At 37.3% G+C, this 18,309-nt stretch overlaps 2 protein-coding genes across 2 annotated transcripts; one reads left to right on the plus strand and one right to left on the minus strand.

Moving 5' to 3' along the window:
* The first annotated feature begins 1,279 nt into the window (after positions 1 to 1,279).
* LOC149814154 (uncharacterized) lies at positions 1,280 to 5,851 on the plus strand. Its single transcript, XM_089988318.1, has 6 exons — positions 1,280 to 1,318; positions 1,615 to 1,689; positions 1,793 to 1,824; positions 3,487 to 3,728; positions 5,239 to 5,475; positions 5,581 to 5,851. The coding sequence occupies exons 2-6, from the start codon at positions 1,637 to 1,639 to the stop codon at positions 5,587 to 5,589; spliced, it is 573 nt and encodes a 190-aa protein (XP_089844444.1). The 5' UTR covers positions 1,280 to 1,318; positions 1,615 to 1,636; the 3' UTR covers positions 5,590 to 5,851.
* An 895-nt stretch (positions 5,852 to 6,746) lies between these two features.
* On the minus strand, positions 6,747 to 16,748 carry LOC149814155 (uncharacterized). Its single transcript, XM_089988317.1, has 6 exons — positions 16,382 to 16,748; positions 14,605 to 14,697; positions 12,892 to 13,125; positions 12,611 to 12,713; positions 8,454 to 8,683; positions 6,747 to 7,211 (listed from the first exon to the last, which is right to left on the minus strand). Exons 1-6 carry the CDS (start codon positions 16,705 to 16,707, stop codon positions 6,989 to 6,991), a joined length of 1,209 nt encoding a protein of 402 aa, XP_089844443.1. The 5' UTR covers positions 16,708 to 16,748; the 3' UTR covers positions 6,747 to 6,988.
* Positions 16,749 to 18,309: the final 1,561 nt, after the last annotated feature.

An 18,309-nucleotide genomic window follows, 5' to 3' on the forward strand; every position in this document is an offset into this window, starting at 1 on the left:
TGACCCACCTAACCCGTTTATTAAACGGGTCGGGTTGGGGGTATGCCAACCCGGCTGACCCGTTTAATAAACGGGTTAGACGGGCGGGTCAACCCGCCAACCCAACCCAGCCTGCCAACCCGCCCACCAACCCGACCCGCCAACCCGCCCGCTACCCGCCAACCCGTTTACCCGACCCAACCCATTTATTAAACGGGTTGGCGGATCATGTCGGGTTACCCGTTTATTAAATGGGTTGGGTTCGTGTCTGCCACAGCCGACCCGTTTAATAAACGGGTCAGGTTCGGGTTGAGGTATGCTGACACACCAACCCGTCAACTCGACCCGCCAACCCGACCCGATTGCCACCCCTAATTTAAATGCCCATTGGCTCATAAAGAAAATAACTCTTTTGATAAGTTACTTGCTACGATGGCTATCATGAAGGAAACTGGTATCAGAAAGATAAACCTCCTGACTTTATTCTAGATTCGAATGGTGTATGATGTTCACTTTTTTTTTGTTATTGTAGTTTTTTATGTAATTTTTTGATAGGGTTCTGCCTAACCCCAGCTTGCTAATAAATAAATAAATAAATAAATATTTGAATTGCCTAAAAAAATGATCGGGTTGAATGGTAGGTCCTACGATGTAGATCAGATTAGAATCATCATATGGACTTGTTTAATGTTTCGATTCATATCCTACGAACTTACCATGCCCGATCCGTTTGCATTCATAAGGTACAACAGTTCATTAGGCATTTTATATTCCTTATGAGTGTAAGGACAACTATCTTTCAAGCACAGGTTTAGGTTTGGCCTCAATGAAGAAAATGGAGAACCTAACAATGCATTTTCACATACCAAGAACTACGAGATCACCCCCAAAATGAAAGGGGGTGACTAAGGGATCGTACCATTCGAGCCTTTATTTCATGTTTTTCCTGAAGGCCTGAAAAATGTATGGAAAAAACATCAATCAATACAATTTCCCTAATCTTGCTTAATAGGGATGCAAACAATTTAGATTTGGACGGAATGTAGCCAATACCATGTTAGACTAATTGGATGTTGGCTAAATGAGTTTCAATTTAGATGGTAAAAGCTCGTACCGTATCAGCTTTTTTTACATGTAAACGATTTCGAATATCCATCAAATTCAGAATTAAAAAAAAAAACTGAACCGGATATAGTTTTGGCTCACCAAATGCATCTAAAGCGATTCGGATTCGTTCGGATATCGGATAAAATCCGATTCATTCATATATTTAACAAAGTGGGTTTGTGACTCTCCCAGCGTTAGGGTTCACGCGGGAACCAACGGGCTTTCGTTCGAGGTACGAATCTTTCTCTCTCTAGGGTTTGTATGTGTAAATTGGGAACCCATATTTTCTTTAGAACGAGGGGTTTTGGTTTTGCGTTTACTGATTGATCGGTTGATTCTTAAGCCTCAAAAGAGGGGAAAATTTGTTAGAAAAAAGTGGGATCTATATATCGATCCAGTTAAGGTTTTTGATTCCCCTGATTTTCCATCCGAAGCTACATGTTATTCTCCGTTGCAATTATGTGTTCTCGTTTGAACGGCTTTGTTTTCGAGTTTTGTGGATTGGGTTTGCTTGCTTGGTTGTCTCAGGTCCTTCTCAACTTGATTCGTGATGTTCAAGAACACATTCCAGTCGGGATTCCTTTCCATTCTGTACAGCTTGGGGTACATTTCTTTGATCTCGCTTTTTCTTTTCGCGAATTCGTTGTCGTTTCCTTGCCTAATTGTGGGATTTTTGATCGATGGTGTTTTGGGTGTTTCTCGATAGGAGCAAACCTTTGCAGATATGGGACAAAGAAGGTTAGTGCGTGAAGTTTTCGCTTGCTTTCGTGGTGTCTGCTGCTTTTGTTTATTGATTTATGAGTTTGCTTCTGTTGCTTCCTTCAAATAACGAGTTCACTTGCTGCCTTTTCATTTTTCGGAAGAAAATGAAGGGGGGAAGGGGTTGTGGTGGTTTGTTATGATGCTGTAGTCTCTTTGTCATTATGAGAGATTGGATTTGATATTTGAATTGGCAGAAACTTGAAGGTTTCTTTTGTTAACATAAAATGTTTGTATGGTGGTAATTCTGCGTTGAAGATTTCTAGTGACTGTCATCTGTAGGGTGCTTTTTTATAGTATGATCTCCATGTTGGTCATAGAACCATTGGCACCATGCATTGTTCATTGCCTTGTTTTAAGTCGGGAAGTCGAGCAGAACTTTTGTGTTTTGTCTTATATGTATTGGTATGATTTTCTGTCCTCCCTACAAGTATGCGTGCTGAGTTGAATCTATCAACGATGATGCACATGGCTTTATTGCTGTTTGAGTGATTCCCAACACTTCTTGGGAGCTAATATCTAGAAAAAACAAGGCTGCTTGATAAGGTCCTCACTTGGGTGCCCCAGAGGATGATGCATAAGCAAGTGATTCACAAGTCTGTGCCTGATCCTAAGTTGACTGGTTCTGTTTTCATATCCCTAATCAATCGAGACAAAATGGCAATTGACAAGCAGTGCAATCCGGTTGATTATGGTGATATCTCACTTTTTAGTTTGTCTCCAGCCCATTTTGTGCCCTAATCAACCAAGACAAATATGATGAGCAGTGATACAATCTGGTTTATTATGGTGATATATTATTTTTCTAGTTTTCCCCCGCATCTTTGATTACTAAAAATCTGTGTTTGCAACATTATGTCAATTTTGATGAATATACAGGTCTTTGTAAGGCTGAGTCATTTATTTTCTATTAGTCATCATTTTAGAAGTCTGACATATTGGATTCAAGGAATCTCTTACACTGTTTGGGCACAATGCCTTGGTAAGCTGTCATATCATTGCAGTTATAGTATGTATTATTTATTGATGACATGGCATCTTTATCTGGTTGTATAATCCAAGAGAAATATAACATTCTTGAATGTTTACAAGTTCTTAAAAGCCAATGATGTATCTTAAAAGTACATTTTCTAGTGTCCATTACCATGCATGAGTGGCTCAGATTATTCTCGCATGAGCAGCCTCATGCTTAGTGAGGTTGAGTGCCGAATGGCCTTCCAATTCTCATTAATTTTTTAAACATCAAGCAAGATTAGGAACAGATGCCATCATCACAATGAGATGCTAAATTTTCAGTCTGCTATATTTGAAATATTAAAGAATCTCTAATGTATAGATTCTTGTTTAGCTAGAATTTGGTTAGGATATGAGTGAAACTCGAGGTTCAGAAGGTGTTAAAGCTTGTCAAGATCATTTTCCAAAGGCTTAATCAAGTAGTACTCTTGGGGTTTGTTTCAATGTTATGAACAAATCCAATTCAACTACATGTTTGTCTAATACTCTTTTTTTTGTTTATGTTTGCAATTTGGTTCTTTTTCTTCTTATTGTAAACTGTTTAATTTCATTTTGTGCATTAAATGCTTTTATATAATCACAATTGCAAAAAATTTGTTAACTTTCTCCTCTTTGGATTTATTCTAGTTATCAATGGTCAGATCAAGAGGCCACAAGACGAAGATATTCAGTCCAATGTGCTTGAAATAGTTGGCTCAAATGTGCAGTCAACATACATCACATGTCCTGCTGATCCTGCTGCAACACTTGGTATAAAGCTTCCTTATTTAGTTATGATTGTGAAGAATCTGAAGAAATACTTCACATTTGAGATCCAAATTCTGGATGATAAAAATGTGCGCCGTCGATTCAGAGCTTCAAATTTTCAAGTGTGTAAGTCTTGCCCATTGTTACTGTATTTATGATGTTCTTTTTTGCTTATGTTTTCTTGTAACAGTCGTGTTGTCTCGTTATCGGTACTGAAGGCTGTTCCACTTCTTGGTTGTTAGTTTCTTCTCGTCTAGAATTCCCATGATTTTAAGCAATAATAGTTGATTACAGTCCTTACTTTATTGTTATGAAGTTTAAACTGAATTTCAACCACCACACTCTTTTTCATTACAGAAAATCAAATCTCCTGAAAGAGTAAAGTTAATTATTGAAGACAACTGACAATAGTAAGCTACCAGTGTTCAAATCAATGACCAACCCCTGGAGGCTTTTAAAAATTGTATAGTAGTATGGTATGTTAAATTATGTGATGGTAAGCATCAGATGACTTACGATAAATACAATCATCTAAGCATGAGCATCATATGACTTCCAATATCAGTTATATGTGTCCTGTCATTCCATATACTTGATGTGCATATTCTCTGTGGGATGTAGTGGTTGTTGGTAAATCCTGAAACCTCTAGTTCTTTTGGATGAGCAGCTGCATGTCCTAGTAATCCAATATATATTATTTTCTGAGTTTCTTGACAAGAATAGAATTTCCTAATGCTGTAATTGTTCCAACTTTGTTTGAAGAAGCATTTTTTTTTCATTATTTGTGTCCCTTTTATCTCAATTTGGGACATTTGGCCTACATTTTCAGGTGGATTCTTTATTACATTGGTTAAAGTTTGATTAATGATTAGGTTTTTGTGGGCCTTGAACCAAATATGGACTGTGAATGTAGACAGCAGCTTGTTTGACTTGGCAGAAGTCTTGTACACATTCTGATAAGTTACACCAAGTCAATATAGATACCAGCATGATGGATTGCTTTGGGTTGGGCTGTTTTTATAGATTTCCCTTAGTTCTTTTTATATCATGCTGCTTGCCTAAAATGTTAAAAAATGAGGGTATGTTGGCGAGTTTGTGTAGCATACTAAAATGACCCTTCAACAATGTTCACAACATAAAATTGAACTGAACTGTGCTTGAAGAATTTGTCTTTGAAGTGTGAAATATTGCTATAAAAAAATATCTACATGCAATATTTGGTTATCTGCATGAAGTGTCTAATCTGATGGTTGTATTAGCTTGTTAATATTTTTGCCGGTCATTCTTTTCTGTGTTTCTCCCACATCAGCATAATATGCGGCTAATATTTTTCAGTTGTATTATTGAATTACTATTACTGTGAATTAAACACTGTCTTGATTATATATAAGTAACACAACCAATTGGAGAAAGAAATGTTGGGAACTTCCCTGATATCTCTCTGAACTTTTGGCAGGATTATATTGTGCAGGATGAAGAATATTTACGATTTTGATGTTGTTTGTTTAATATGCTTGTGTCGATATGATTTGTTGGAAATATATGATTACATTTGATTTGACTCAATGCACAACCTATGTACCTTATTTCTTTGAAGGCAGAGAAAAAATATTTATGGATTGTGTTTTGCAGGCCGTGACACGTGTGAAACCATATATCTGCACCATGCCCCTCAAGTTAGATGAGGGATGGAATCAGATTCAGCTGAACCTTGCAGATTTCACACGAAGAGCATATGGTACCAACTATGTTGAGACGCTGCGTGTTCAGGTTCATGCAAACTGCCGCCTGAGAAGAATATACTTCTCCGACCGCCTTTATTCGGAGGAGGAGCTTCCACCTGAGTTCAAATTATATCTACCAGTACAGGTGAACCACTTGCTGATCACTTCGTGTTTTTCATGCGTGCATTTACCATTCTGTATTTCTTTTCAGACTTTTTGTTTTCTGAAAATGGGGCAATGTTTCATGCAGAAAGCATAACTTGAAGTCTTGAAGCATCTTTCTGGAGAGAATAGAAATTGCAACTATGATGATCCCTCAAGGTTTTGGCCCGGTTGCTTCATAGGTGTATCTTAACATGTTTAGCTGCAGCTTGACATACAGAACATTAGACCTGTAGAAGGATTGTCCTCAGTCCTTTGATTTAAGATTTCTCATTAGTTCAGGTTTAATGTTCATGGTCTCAACATGTAACTCATCCTCTTCTTCATGTTCATAATTTTGATGAGAATTGGTTCCTTCACTGCAGTTTGTCGTTAACCATGGATATAAGAATTATCACTTTTTACAGAGTGGAAGCATAAACAGAAAGAATTGGAGGTTGTCTCTTCCGTAGATGTCCCATATACAATGTCTTGTATCATGGCGGCCAGGAAGTTTCTAGGCTAATTGTTTTCCACTGCATTATTGGTCTCGGAAAAAAACCTGAATAAGCATATTTTCTTTGGAAAATATATTTGACCATCTCTAATTTTTCTGTTATTGTTTCATTTTCAGCGCATTTTCCATTTTTCATTGTTCCCTTAATCGATAGTTTTTAACTGAAGCCATTAAATCTCCATGCCTTTGATTGCTGCTTTAAATGACTGGCAATATTGATTTCTTCTCTCCCATTGCCTCACAAAAATCCTCTTTCTATAGAACAACAAACTTTCATGGAGATGGTAGCTGATCTAATCGCTCTGCAATTTGCACAAATGCAGCTATTTGAGGCCCATGGCATTTGGGGATGATTCCAACCCTATCTGGAACCCTAATGATGAAAATTTGATGATCATAAGAAAAAACCTGACGAATGCCTACCGGTTTGTATGTGTAGTGAAGTCCTGAAACAAAAAAGTTGGGCACATTCAATCTTCAATAGAAAACAATCTATACTGAAAAACTTTGCAGGCGCATCCTAGCTTGGATGAGCCCCGTGGCTCCTGGTGAATGAATGGGAGATGAGAACTACTAAAGGAAGGATAGATCTGAGGTTGCTTTAAAATGCTAAAGGCTAGCTTGCCTTCAGATAGATCTGTATGAAACATAAGAAAATAAACTGAATCTCATAGTATGCAAGCAAGGACAAGTATGCCAAATGAGCAAGTCGGATTCGAGCTCCCGTCGTTCTCTACACATGGCAGTCCTGTTAGTAATAAAAATGAAGAGATACATTTATATAAATGAAGAGATTACAATTGTACAAAAATTCCCTCTAGAAATAGACAAAATAGTCTAAATTTACAAATTCACAAAAGCTTCCCCTTCTTTCTCTTCATGGGACTGATGATTAAGCTGTCTCATTTATACCTGATCCTGCAACATTCCATGTGGGAAATTTAAATAATGGAAGCATTACACTATCTGATTCAAAAACTTGAGATGACAAGCAGCAAGCTCAGCTTGGAGTCTCAACAATAGTGTAAACAGGGATCTGCCAGTATTTTGTATTCTTCTTCGGATCATCAGTTAAACTGAGGTCGGTCTCATCTTCCTTGAAAGTCTTAATGAATGTCTTTGCACCACCCATGATTAGTCTCTCAATCATGAACAGATGATAGTTATTCTCAACAACAGGATCCAAGATGTTGCTAAAGTTTGATGAGTATGCCAATTTGTACCTGTCAACATACAAAAGCATTTTCAAGCTGATCAAATAAAATATTTGGATCCTTAAAATCCAGTACCAAAAGAACATGAATCCTGCTTGGAATTCAGGGTTTTTTTATCAAACTTTTTACTACAACCTCACTATATTTAAAAAAATCTAGTTTTTCTTGGAAAAAAACATGATATATGACATAAATATATAATTAGGAAAACAATAAAAATATATAAAACTTTATAAAATTTGTTTTTATCACATTAATATCACAATCAAAACAGAGTATCTTCAAAAAAAGTGTTATTTTGATATGTTCACCTTCTTTGGTATAACAATGGTTTGAAAATATTTCAATTTTATTGCACTGCAATATTTCCAAAATATCAGCAATATTTGTGACCATGCCATGGACTCACTCAGGAGTAGGGATGGCAGTGGACCGGGGGAAAGCGGGGCCCCGCCCCGCCTCACCCCGTTTGGACCGGGGATGAAGGGTATGAAACGGGGATGGAGGCGGGGACGAAGGTTAAAATCCATCCCCGTCCGGGGGTGGAGGCGGGGATGGACATGCACTTTTCCCCGCCCCGCCCCGCCCCGCCCCGCCTCATCCCCGTTTGAACCGGGGATGGAGGACATGAAACGGGGATGAAGGCGGGGGTGGAGGATAAAATCCATCCCCGCCAGGGAGGCGGGGCGGGGGTGGAGGATAAAATCTTGAGGCGGGGCGGGGGTGGAGACCTTGTCCCCCGCCCCGCCCCGCCCCACTGCCATCCCTACTCAGGAGTCAGGTCTCCACTAAGCTGTGGCAGTCCTCCGGTTAAGTTAATCCAAATTAGAAACCTACTAGAATAAAAAGATCATTGTTTCTGAAAATTTATATAAGAAAACCTGAATGACCACAGATAATTTGGTCAAATTAGAGGAAACAGTAATGCAGAGAGGATTAGTAAATAAAAAGGACAGCCATCATGGGTTCAGAATAATGAATTGAATTCTGGTCTCGAGTTGTGCTGTCAGGCCATGTCCCAAACTGAGTTGTGAAACTACTCCCAGTAGCATACTCAAAGTATGCAAATCAGATAGCAAAATTATCCAAGTTCACCAGTCATGGTTTCAAACATTGAAAAGTATACAGATACCATTATCTAGTTACAATTTAAATGGGAGAAAATGTGCAGTTGTAAATTCTTCCAGATCAGAGTAAAATTTTAAAGAACAAACAACATTAAGATTTCCATGCTAACAACCAAATAGCTACCTGACAGAAAGTGGCGAGAAGAACCCAGGTGTCCTCTCATTTGAAGCAATAAAAATTGTCCGACCAGGAGGAATCCATTTTGCAATTCTTATGAGCATGGCTTCAGGACGGGTATCCCTGTCAAGATGAGGATGAAGAGACCTATCCACTCCAAACCTGTCTTTCCTGGTCTTGATTTTATCACCTCGACGCACATGAATGGCATCATAATCACCAATAATAGTTTTAATCTGTCACAAAGCAAAAAAAAATTGACAAAGCATTATCTAAAAATGACAAAAAAATGGCCGCCGAACATGATTCTAAACAGTCAACTTAGCCAAAATTCTAGCAGCTTATTTTGCTTCATTGTCAAGTAAAGATATATTGATACTGCTGCATTTCTACATGATGATATAATGAGCAGAACTGAACAATAACCAAGTATACATTGTATGTTATAATTAAATGATGAATATAAGAATTTCTTGCACTTGTAAAGACTTGACCAGTTGCCATCTATATTCCTTTCCCACACTTTCTGTTCTGTCTGCCCCTCATCCCAACTGAAAAAGGGCTATAGTTCTTCCCATGAAATGAAATGATCTACTGTTTCAACAGAAAACTTTGCTTGAAGTTGAGGCGGAGCCACATTAAGAGGAGGGTGGGGACATGCCCACCCTGACCCGCAGGGCACTGGTGACCCGTGCCCGACCCAAAGGTCACCCGACCTTCCCCTTCTCTCTCTCTCTCTCTCTCTCTCTCTCTCTCTCTTTCTCTCTCTCTCTCTCTATCTCTCTCTCTCTCTCTGTGACGCCGCCAAGCCCCTGCTTTCTTCCGCCGCCGCCGCCCACCACCTTTGCCAGCCTCCTCCTCCTGCGGCTGCCCCGAACGATTTTTTCTGACGGACAATCTCGTTTCCTTTATGATGCTCACCGCTTCTCCGTCTTGGCTTCACCTCTGTTCTTCTCAACGAAAAGCTGGAATCTATCACTAGACCGCTAAGACCCACAAGGCAAGGACCACCCATCTCGAGTAATTTCTTGATTTCTCTTTTTTTTGCACACAAATTGGTGGAATTTTAGGGTGTGTTTGGATAAACTCTCTTTCTCTCTCAACTTTGCTGGATTGCATTTGGCCGTCCGACGATGACTTTTTGGTACACCGCCATGGCCCTTATGGATGAGACACTAAGTCTCCTTTCAAAACTTTTTTTTTTCTCAAAAAGCTTGATAGGGTTTTGTTTTTTTTAATTAACATAATGTATTGTTAGGGTTTAGGTTTTTTATGTAGTTTTTCCTTTTTTTGAAAATACTATGAATGTTTAGTTAGGGTTTTAGGGTTTTTTGTGTTTTTTTCTTCAATTAGCATGAGGCATGAGAAATCAATGCTTGATTTTGGTTATAATATTAGGAATTTTTTTTAAATTAGCTTAAATATATGATTTTTTAGGACTTTGGGTATTGATTTGGATTTTTCCAAATGACATGAATATTTATGTAATTAGGGTTTTAGGGTCTTTTTGTGCTAAATTATTATTAAGCATGATTCCATTAATAAATGATTAATTTTGGTTATCAAACTCTTAAATCTTTGATTTTTGTTAAGGATTTAAGTTTTTTATTTTGATTTTGGATTTTTGTTAGGTTTTTATTTTAATTTGGAGTTTTGCATTTCTTTTAAATTAGCATATTTATGAATTATGTTTGTTAGGATTTAGGGTTTTGATTTTGTGTTTTTAGAATGACATAAATGTTTAGTTTATGGTTCTGGTTTTTTTTGTGTTGTTTAATTACCATTAAACATAAATCAATGTGTGATTTGATTTTGGTTAGAATATTAGGGTTTTTTATTAATTAATAGAAATGCATAGTTTTTTATGTTTGTTGGAATATGGGTTTTGGTATGTTTTTTTAGAATGACATAACATTTAGTTATTGTTTTAAGGTTTTTTTGTGTTTTTTTTAATTACCATTAGGCATGAACCATGAATATTGTGTGATTTGATTTTGGTAAGAATATTACTGTTTTCCTATCAATAAGCATAAATGCATAATTTATGATGTTTGTAGTCATTTGGGTTTTGATTTGGTTTTCTTAGAATGGCATAAGTTTTAGGGTTTTTCTGTGTGTGTTTTTATCATTAGGCATGAATCCATGAATATTGTGTGATTTAATTTCGGTTAGAATATTAGGGCCTTCTGCTATCAATTGGCATAAATGCATACTTTATGATGTTTGTAGGAATTAAGCTTTTCATTTGTTTTTTCTAGAATAACATAAACATTTAGTTATGGTTTTTTGGGTTTTTTGTGCTTTTTTTTTTAAATTACCATTAGGCATGAACCCATGAATATTGTGTGATTTGATTTTGGTTAGAATATTACGGTTTTTATCAATTAGCATACATGGATAATCTCTTATGTTTGTAGGAATTGAGATTTTGATTTGGTTTTTTTAGAATGACATAAATGTTTAATGATGGTTTTAGGGTTTTTTGTGTTTTTTTTTTTAATTACCATTAGGCATGAATTCATAAATATTGCTTAATTTGATTTTGGTTAGAATATGAAGTTTTTTTTATCAGTTAGACTTTTGATTTTTTTAATGTCATGAACTAGTATAGTTTATTAGTAATTATTATTATTTTTTTACTTTGTGTTTGTGCCCACTGCCCACCCTAATTTAGATTCCCGGCTCCACCCCAGGCTTAAACAATGTAAGGTCTGCCGATTCAATGAATATATACACCCATATATATAAGCTGCATTGGGCACTTGAATAAGAGCCATAATTAGGTGATATTTAGAACAAATGGTGAGAGTACCTTTAATCTGTGATAGGGCAGCAAAGTTTATTTTTCTTCTTCCTTTATCTCGAGATCTTCATGATAACAAAATTAAATACTTAGGAATTTGGATTGGTTCTAAGGAATCCCTGAAAGTTGATATTTTCTGCTGACCATGTTTGCCTCTGTATGCATGAAAGAAACCTGAAACAGTTTTACTTTTGCCTTCTATTTATGTGTTTTCCCAAGAATTTTCTGGAAGAAGATGCAACAAAATTAAACAAATTCATTCCCTTTGTAGCTATGGAAAAACTATTGTTATATGTAATCATGCCCATGCCAATGCACAATTTCAGTGGAAATACTGTACAATCATTTGCTTTATATTACCGTGTTTAGTAACCAAGTACCACACCATGGTTGAAAGCTAAAGAGTTCCATGACCTAACAGAGAGTAAATAGGCAGGCCTCCATGCTCAGTTATCCAAGGGTAGCAGGTGCCTAAAGGCCTAAACCTGTTGTGGAAGGACATCCTGCAAACTAATTCGGAATTACTTGCACCAGCCAAGGACAGACAAGGGTTAGAATAATCTAGCCAGTATATGGTCCTACAAGCATGCCTTAGCGATACCCAAAAAGCTCGTGACAATAAAATAGGTCTAGAGCGGAAATGTGCCAACACCAATTCATAAAATATAGTAGCTGAGACTCAGAGTACACAGGAGGAAGGTTGATAGAAGCAGATGCTTCATGTGCATCAGAGGAATATCATTCTTCTAAGTTGTAGAAACAAAAAGCAAATGTCGCAACCAGCTTTCTGACCTATCAAAGATAACTAGGCCATCAAATCATCCAGAGGTGCTCTTTCCATGGCATAGTGTGGTCTCAAAGGAGACACTTGTAAATAAACACCACAAGAAAAATTCCTTCTTATAGTTGCTAGGTGCAGAAAGAATAAAAACTCCAAGGAACTAAAAAATGCAAATATTAAATAATCTAAAAATCTTCTTTCAGCCAAATATGAACTAAACAAGAGAGAGAGATAGAGAAGAAATTGTCAGCAAGAGTTAACAGGTTATCTATTTTCAGTCATGGCTGCAATCCAAAACCAACACTAACCTACCATACAGGGTTCATATAGTTCAATTGGATCCTAGTCCAATATATGGGGCATAAACGCACCTTGATGTTGGGATCCAACTCAACTTTCATGTATAGACATGAATCATGCCTAAATTAACAACATAGAGGGCATCCAGTAGAAACAACATGCAGTAACAAAAAACAAAGTATTGCATTAGCCGTTCACAGCATTCACAAGTGAAGATGGTACACAATCATAGGAAGATAGATTTCAAATGCTCATGGAGAAGGAACAAATATAACATGCCTGTTCAGCTGTATTTCTTAATTTCTTTGCTGCCATCGAAGGGAGGAAAGAATAGGGCAGCATGATTGCAGTACGGTTGGTTCTATCTTTGCATTCTGCAAACCTAGCAACATTCAATGATCAAAAGCTCACACAAAAACTGACCTACAAAGCAGCTGTCTAATGAACTCACTTTTTGTTTCCAGTGTGAAGTATACAATGAACTTGTCACCCTAAATTTTTTACTGCTTTTTCTCTATTATCAAATAACTAGAAATTTAAGGACCATAAAGATATATTACCATGAAAGAGGGCTGGCAGTGCGATTAATTAGCACCAGAGTTGAATGCATTTTGTTGTCTCGCAGCTCCGCTCTGGTAATTCCTTTAACATGGAGAACTCCCCTCTCACCTAGCTTCATACTTGTAGCTAAAACATGATGCCATGTTTTAGAATTGTCTAGGATGACAGGGATGGTCTTTGATATAAGGTCCATATCATACAAAGAGTCCATTGCACAGGAATTCCTTGCCCATCTACATTAAACTAAGTAATTTGAGGTCACACAGGAAAGGAAAAAAAGATAACGAAAACAGCCAGTATTTAGGAGATTTGTTGATGCATAAGAGATTTGATCAAAGGAAAAACAGAAAAAGAAATATATTCCTGATAAAATCTTTCATTTTTTTAACTGAGGAAGAGGAATCGTTAAAATTTCTTTAATATGACAAATTATATGCTGAATTCATGCTAAAGAAAAAATCAGCACAATGAATTCATACTAGAGAAGAAATCACCACACAATTTACTAACTGTTGCAACAACAATCAGGTTCCATATATCAACATAAGCAAATCTAAACTAAAAAAAGAAAAATATGCTTGCTAAAATAAGAGTTTCCATAATTTAGTTTCTTGGATGTTCTAGAGTAAGACAACAGCAAAGCATACTTGATATAGCACTGGAATCACAGAACCAGCTTTCTTTATTTTTCCATGATGGGCAGTGTGGGAATTGAAATAGAGACCCTAGCCTAAATGCAACTCTAAACTGTTGCAACATAGATCAGGTTCCACATATTAACATAAACAAATCTAAAATAAAAAAAGTGCTTGCCAATATAAGAATTTCTTTCTTTTATGGTCTGTTTCCATGTCACGGAAAAGGAGGGTTTTCCGCAGATGCATAGGCACCCGTGCCATTTCCATGGGCCCGCTGGACCCCCCTTTCCACAGATTTAGTTCCCGTGGGGGGTGGTCCGATTCTTTTTTCGCAGAAGAAGGTGCCGCAGCACCTTCTTCCGTAACAAGCAAACACACCCTTAGTTTCTTAGATGCCTAGAGCATGCAAAGAGCAAAAGATACTTCATATAGCATTGGAGTTGGACAACCATCTTTCTTCATTGTTCCATGCTATGCAAGCTGGGAATATCACCCAGTGGTATTTCAAACAGAGACCCTAGCCTAATTCTGTGTGATTGTGCTGGTCTAGATACCATATTTGACTGTCCATCATGTATACTCGCAGAACTAATTTTGTTACTAAGGCTCTGTTTGGAAGCCTTGCATTGGGATGGAAACTGGTGTTTCATGTTGGCCAAAATATGGTTTTGCAATTTGCATAATGTGGTGTTGAGGATGGAGTTGCCAAAGCAACCTCTTGTGAATGGTGTTGAAATGTGGTGCTGCGGCTGCCAACTCCATTCCCAGTGCAGTGTTTTGGCAGCACCACTGCTCCCAAACAGCAAAGAGCATGAGAGCACTAGGGAAAACTGCAACAGACCTCAGACTCAAGGCTCCCAACCACTATTCCATCCTTATGGATCACATCGTTGCTGACCAACACTACAAAATCAGTCACCATTTTGCTTCCGCTCATCAAGAATTACCGCGATCAAAAAGCACTCATTTTGAAAGAATCAATCATGTCCTATGCTAGACAAAGCCACAAAAAGAAAGGGAACAAGAAACCAAAAAATGAATGCAGTTTGAGTGGAAAGTTGAGGGCATGGTTACCTATCCTCCAAACTTGCATTAGTGGACTGGTGAAGAATGCCCTTCTTGTTGTGTATTGCATTAATGCACATTCTAGAGGGCATGACAAAGACCCTGAGGCCAAACAAAAGCAAAGTTACAAATCATCAAGTTGCCACGAACTCATCTTTCAAGTATTTCAGTTTTAGGGTAACTGCAATTTGCAACAGAAATGGATTTTCAACTCTACTATATATATATATATATATATATATATATATATATATATATATATATATATATATATATATATATATATATATATATATATATATATATATATATATATATATATATATATATATATATATATATATATAAAGTTTATCTAGCGTTAAACTAATTGTATTTAGTATAATCTACATTCAACTTTATTAAAATGACTAAAATACCCTTAAAAGATTGTTGTTTTTAAAAATGTATGATTACTTTTTTGCAATGTGGTCAGTATTGGCATCGGCCCTAAATCGTTTGGGCAAAGATTCAGCTGTATCGGCCGATACCGATACTCAAGTGAACCATTCTATATCAGCCACAAAATAATAATAAAATATTATGTGTCAATCATAATGTGACAAGTGTTAAAACCATTAAAATAATATTCAAATTAATTTTTAGTATTTTTTTGCATTTATTAAAAAATAGTCGATTCAGGGGTGAAGCATAGCGATTTTCTGCCAATAATACAGGCGGATAAGCACTGATATTGATAACATTGCTTTTTTGAGCATTATAGGCCTTTTTAATTTGAAGGAAAATAAAAATCCAAACACCTTTTCCAAAAAGTAACTTTATGAATTTATCAAAGTTACTTTTTTGTCCGAAAAAAGTAGTATTGCATTTTTAAAAATGCCAATATTTTTAGGGCATTCTAATCATTTTAATACCGTTGAATGCATCTATTGTTAAATACGAATAGTTTAACATTTGATAAACCCATATATATATAAAATCTTGAACATTAAATAACACAGTTTTTCTAATTTGAGAGAAAATGTGATAAAATAAATAACTAGGAGGAAAGGCAGGTTAAGATGGCATCTGAGATCAGTCAAAACTTTTCCTGAAAAAATAAGCATGAAAGAGGTACACACGTTTGTTTACTGAAAGCTTCTCAAAATCTAGACATCTTGCTTCAGAAGCCTGAAATTATAGGGTTCTTCCACATCCCAAACATTATGAGAGGTTCACTTCTAGAAAATAAAAAACTTGCTTTTCACAATATACCGAACTTCCCTGTTGTCAAAAATAGACTTTTCACGTTAGACGGTCATACTTTCTTTCCCTTAAAATTCTAATTTTATTATAAATCCTATTATATTTGATTTGGCAAAGCTGTTTAAATGATGCAACCAAGTAGGATCAAATATCACTTCCCACACGCTTCCATTGTCACTCCTTGCTTCCTTCCCCCTTAATTCTTCCCAAACTACGGCTCTAACTATGGTTGCTATCTTTGAGAAAAACAAAAAAAGAAGACCCAAACATTTTTTGGCATACAAACAAAGACCCATTTTTCTAATTTATAAAATAAAAACGCAAAACCGAAATTAAAAGACCATAAAAATGCAATAATATTTCAGCCGATAGGAAAAATCAATACGATACCCACAATCAAAAGAAACCCCACATAAGGCATAAATCCCCAAAATCAAAATCCGATACAATTTACAACTTGAATAAAAATTAAAAATTAGCAGGCAACAAACAAATTTGAAAAAAGAAGAAAAGGTAATAAGAAAAGACAGTAAGACGGCACCTTCGAAGAACCATTGCTTCCTCCAGAGCGCATCTGAGACTCGATTCCTGATGCCCCAACCCTTCGCAAGACTCGCAATGCTTCCCGGGACAATCTATCCTGTCACCCCAATAGAGATAACCCTTCCATTCTCCTGCATTCCCCACAGATCTCGCCATCCATTCTCCTGCATTCCCCACAGATCTCACCGTCCCGACATACGATCTAGGAATGGAATTCGAGCTCGAAAACGAGAAGAGAACGATGAGGAGGGTGGCGGAGATCGAGATGATCAGGAGAAGGGAGTTGGGTCTCGGTCTGTTCTTCGGGATCCTGTGAATCGCCATCTGAACTGCTGAGGTTCGAGGAGAAACCTCTCCCTCTCTCTCGCAACACACTTGCGGGCACGTAAACCGTTGGATATCAGTCGTAACCAGGACTTGCAAATCGGGTCCAGACCCGGACAGAGAAGTTAACTTTTTCAGCTGGTTGATGGGAAAGTTAACGGGTCTGATATTATCCGACGTCTGACCCGAATCCAAATCTGATTAGTCGGATCCAAGTATGACCCGTTAATAATCAGATCCTGATTCAGTATTGGATTTTCCATCTGAATGAGTCTGACTAAGATCCGAATATGAATACGCGCAAATGTCAGATTTTAAGTTATTCGATCAATATCCGGTTTTAGCTGATCTCATCCAACTCTAACTCTAAGGCTCTGTTTGAGAGCTGGAGATGGAATTTAATGAGGGTTTAATTAACATTACCTTCACAGGTGTTTGAAAACTCTGGTTTGGGAGATGAGAATGGTGTTGAGAGCCAAGAAGAGAGTAGAGATGCGAGAGCAGATCAGGTGACCTGTCAAAATCTTTACCGTTCAATGCTTCATCCCACAAGGACCTCATGGACGGTGAGGATGCCAAAACACTCTTCTAAAAGTGATTTGGCAGATAACTTGATCTGCTCTCTAGAGATGGGCCATTTTCAACTATGGTACCATCGGAGCTCGCCAGAGTGGGCGCTATGGGCTGCCCAACATCCAAAAAAAGCAACCAAGACAAAACTGAGTAAACCCAACATCTTAAGGTCTTTCTGTTTGCGCATAGGTGTGTCAATGAATCGGGTATGACTCAAACTCAATCCATACTAGGTCCAATTAATAATATATGGACCGAGTATGGTTTATGAAATCTCATACCAGAGTAGTATCGACGTGAGTTCCAATTAAGATCCACAAATTTCAATGTAAAAGATATAAAAATAAATTATTTTACTTTGTATGGGCTGGTTTTGGTTTAATCTTATCCTAATCGGGCAGGGTATGTTTTTTACCTATGGTGGGTCCGGATCCAGTACCAACACCTTTTTTGAGGTGACAGAACACCTCTTAATTGAATCAGGATCCAGACCCACCTATTTTTGCCAGAGTCCTGTGTCAAGCTGAAGCCCTAGTGTCGAATCCTGCTGACCCATGGGGCATGCCGTTGCTTTATCATGGTTAGGGCATATAAGTCCGGGTGGTCTAGTCCTCAACCCGGAGTTTTACCTTGCAGGGAGGCGGGCCCATCGGTGAGGGTTTTCCTTCGACATCAAAAAAAAATTTAACAAAACCTAAAATAGATTATCAGTAGCAAAATAGCGAAGAGATTTTCGATAAGAAGATTGACAGTCATTTGTGAATGAATAACTTGATCTCAACATTGGATTTCTCTGTATTAAAAAAGCAGAGACTAAGAGGTTTTATAAGAATTTATTTGTGGGGGATGTCCTGTTGGAAGGTGAGGCCTCCTACCCTTGAGTCATCACCAAACCACACATTGTCTTTTACTGCCCCACAACCCCTACCACACAAGTAACAATCCATGTTCAGCAAGCAGGTAGGTATACCTGAGCATAGTTACCAGAAGCCTCTTATAACCTCAGAAGCTCACTTTGGAATCATGAAA

Source organism: Nuphar pumila, chromosome 15 (genome assembly GCF_984573655.1).
Source record: "Nuphar pumila chromosome 15, dmNupPumi1.hap1.1, whole genome shotgun sequence".
In the NCBI taxonomy this organism is placed as follows: Eukaryota; Viridiplantae; Streptophyta; class Magnoliopsida; order Nymphaeales; family Nymphaeaceae; genus Nuphar; species Nuphar pumila.

Bases quoted from the DNA above. Each gene is read 5' to 3' on its own strand.
- LOC149814155 (XM_089988317.1), bottom strand. From the start codon at position 16,707: ATGGCGATTCACAGGATCCCGAAGAACAGACCGAGACCCAACTCCCTT. The intron at 13,126-14,604 runs GTAACCATGCCC...AGTTTAATGTAG, and splicing joins AATGCAAGTTTGGAGGATAG to ATGGGCAAGGAATTCCTGTG. The intron at 7,212-8,453 runs GTAGCTATTTGG...GTATGTTGACAG, and splicing joins TTCTCGCCACTTTCTGTCAG to GTACAAATTGGCATACTCAT.
- LOC149814154 (XM_089988318.1), top strand. From the start codon at position 1,637: ATGTTCAAGAACACATTCCAGTCGGGATTCCTTTCCATTCTGTACAGC. The intron at 1,825-3,486 runs GTTAGTGCGTGA...GATTTATTCTAG, and splicing joins GCAGATATGGGACAAAGAAG to TTATCAATGGTCAGATCAAG. The intron at 3,729-5,238 runs GTGTGTAAGTCT...TGTGTTTTGCAG, and splicing joins TCAGAGCTTCAAATTTTCAA to GCCGTGACACGTGTGAAACC.